The sequence below is a fragment of the Mustela lutreola genome, chromosome 12 (assembly GCF_030435805.1).
Source record: "Mustela lutreola isolate mMusLut2 chromosome 12, mMusLut2.pri, whole genome shotgun sequence".
In the NCBI taxonomy this organism is placed as follows: Eukaryota; Metazoa; Chordata; class Mammalia; order Carnivora; family Mustelidae; genus Mustela; species Mustela lutreola.
In genome coordinates, this window is record NC_081301.1 from 27,369,602 (window position 1) to 27,372,914 (window position 3,313).

At 39.1% G+C, this 3,313-nt stretch overlaps 1 protein-coding gene across 1 annotated transcript; it reads right to left on the reverse strand.

Moving 5' to 3' along the window:
• Positions 1–2,102: 2,102 nt before the first annotated feature.
• LOC131812905 (olfactory receptor 13C8) lies at positions 2,103–3,062 on the reverse strand. The gene has a single exon (XM_059142879.1). It carries the CDS (start codon positions 3,060–3,062, stop codon positions 2,103–2,105), a length of 960 nt encoding a protein of 319 aa, XP_058998862.1.
• Positions 3,063–3,313: the final 251 nt, after the last annotated feature.

Here is a 3,313-nt window from a genome sequence, read left to right on the forward strand (position 1 = left end):
CCAATGTCCATAATCCCAACCCCTTCTCCCAAACCCCCTCCCCCCGGCAACCCTCAGTTTGTTTTGTGAGATTAAGAGTCACTTATGGTTTGTCTCCCTCCCAATCCCATCTTGTTTCATTTATTCTTCTTCTACCCACTTAAGCCTCCATGTTGTATCACCACTTTCTCATATCAGGGAGATCATATGATAGTTGTCTTTCTCTGCTTGACTTATTTCGCTAAGCATGATACGCTCTAGTTCCATCCATGTTGTTGCAAATGGCAAGATTTCATTTCTTTTGATGGCTGCATAGTATTCCATTGTGTATATATACCACATCTTCTTGATCCATTCATCTGTTGATGGACATCTAGGTTCTTTCCATAGTTTGGCTATTGTGGACATTGCTGCTATAAACATTCGGGTGCACGTGCCCCTTTGGATCACTACATTTGTATCTTTAGGGTAAATACCCAATAGTGCAATTGCTGGGTCATAGGGCAGTTCTATTTTCAACATTTTGAGGAACCTCCATGCTGTTTTCCAGAGTGGCTGCACCAGCTTGCATTCCCACCAACAGTGTAGGAGGGTTCCCCTTTCTCCGCATCCTCGCCAGCATCTGTCATTTCCTGACTTGTTGATTTTAGCCATTCTGACTGGTGTGAGGTGATATCTCATTGTGGTTTTGATTTGTATTTCCCTGATGCCGAGTGATATGGAGCACTTTTTCATGTGTCTGTTGGCCATCTGGATGTCTTCTTTGCAGAAATGTCTGTTCATGTCCTCTGCCCATTTCTTGATTGGATTATTTGTTCTTTGGGTGTTGAGTTTGCTAAGTTCTTTATAGATTCTGGACACTAGTCCTTTATCTGATATGTCGTTTGCAAATATCTTCTCCCATTCTGTCAGTTGTCTTTTGATTTTGTTAACTGTTTCCTTTGCTGTGCAAAAGCTTTTGATCTTGATGAAATCCCAGTAGTTCATTTTTTCCCTTGCTTCCCTTGCCTTTTGCGTTGTTCCTAGGAAGATGTTGCTGCGGCAGAGGTCGAAGAGGTTGCTGCCCGTGTTCTCCTCAATGATTTTGATGGATTCCTTTCGTACATTGAGGTCCTTCATCCATTTTGAGTCTATTTTTGTGTGTGGTGTAAGGAAATGGTCCAATTTCATTTTTCTGCATGTGGCTGTCCAATTTTCCCAGCACCATTTATTGAAAAGGCTGTCTTTTTTCCATTGGACATTCTTTCCTGCTTTGTCGAAGATTAGTTGACCATAGATTTGAGGGTCTATTTCTGGGCTCTCTATTCTGTTCCATTGATCTATGTGTCTGTTTTTGTGCCAGTACCATACAGTTTATTTTGAAAATAAAACAATGGATCAGCTTTCTTTTTGAATAAGCCTTGTTACCTCATATACCACAGACATACATTCCTACTCTTATATAAGATACAATTCATTTATTTATTAAAATAAATACTTATATTTATCAAGCATCTGTTATGTGCCAGGATCTATTCTGGGTCTGTGGGTTGCTGTAGGGTAATAAACAGACAAGTTCTTATTTTCAAAAAGCTTATAGGGTGGACGCAAATAATAAATAATGAATAAGTTAAAAATGAATATAGAATATGCCATTTTCCAATCAGCCAATCAGTATTCTTTTTGCATAATTAATTAAAATGTGCTTATTTTAGGTTACAGAGTATTTTAGTACACCTTTTTTTAAACTTAGTAATTACTTCTTTATTGTATATTTCCATTTCAGTACTATTATGTTCTTTTTGAAGTTTTTATTTTAATTCCAGTTAGTTAACGTACAGTATTATATTAGTTTCAGGTGTTTTTAGTACACCTTTTTCCTGTATTACTTTCTGAAGGTTTCAGAGTGACTATATTTTGCCTGGGTTTCTTAAAGAGATTTTTTTTTTGCATTTCCATATGAGTATTTTAAAACCAGAAACACGTTTTGTTTCTATAGTTAAAACAAAAAGCTAACAGTAACAACAGCCACCAAAATTTTTCTGTCAGATGATTTTGAATTCGTTTTCACGTGTAATTTTCTCTTTTCAAATTTTGTGTCTGCAGCAGCTCTGGATACTCATTCACATAGTGTAAATCGGTCCTCATATTCCATCAGAGTTTCTTCTACTCAGCATGTTTCTCATAGCAGCCTTTACATCCTTGTTCCTCAGACTATAGATGAGAGGATTGAGCATGGGAGTCATTACTCCATAGAAGAGAGAGATGAGGGCCTCAATGATGTCTTGATTATCAGCACTAACAGAGCTTTTAGATTTGGGCTTTGCATACATGAAGAAGATGGTTCCATAGAATATAATCACTACCGTTAGGTGGGCGGAGCAAGTGGAGAAGGCCTTCCGTTTTCCTTCCGTGGAAGGGATCCTCAGAATAGTGGTGACAATAAAAATGTAAGAGATAGAAATAACTAGCAGTGGTATAACCAGAACAACCAGATTTGACCCTGCCATGCTGATCACATTGATTGAAATATCAGCACAGGCCAGTTTTAGGATAGCCAAAATTTCACAGACAAAATGGTTAATGACATTATTAGCACAGAATGGTAACTGCATTGCGAGAGATGTCTGCAACACTGAGTCAACAAACCCAGTGGCCCAGGACCCAGCTGCCATGGGCATGTAGGTGTTTTTCCTCATGATGACAGGGTATCTCAGTGGGTAGCAGATGGCTACATAGCGGTCAAGTGCCATCATACCTAGAAGCACACACTCTGTGGCCCCCATGGCAAAGGAGAGAAACATTTGCACCATGCACCCAGAAAAGGAGACCCTCTTCCTTACTGTCAGAAAGTTGTCAAGAATTAGTGGGACAGAGGAGCTGGTGTAACAAATGTCCAGGAAGGAAAGATTACAGAGGAAGAAATACATGGGGGTGTGCAAGTGAGAATCATAGATGATTACTGAGATAAGGACTCCATTTCCCAGAAGGATCATCAGGTACATCCACAAAACTAGCACAAAGAAAACTGTCTGGAGCTTTGGGTGGGCAGAAAGCCCAACAAGGACAAATTCTGTCATCATGGAATCATTGGTCCTTTCCATTTTGCATATAATCTTTCTCCAAAAGCACTCTAGGTGGTAGATAGGAATTTGTTAATGCAGTATCTGCAAGAGCTACATCTTTTAAGAATCATATTCTGTGTTACTGCTGTTCTATATTTGGATGTAACAGTATAAGTCTATGGCAGATTTCTCACTGAAAACCAAGGGCACCAGAGCAAGAATCTTAACCTGGTTTTCTCAGGGTTAAGAGAGAGTACATTTGATTATAGGACATTTGGATGCCAAACCAG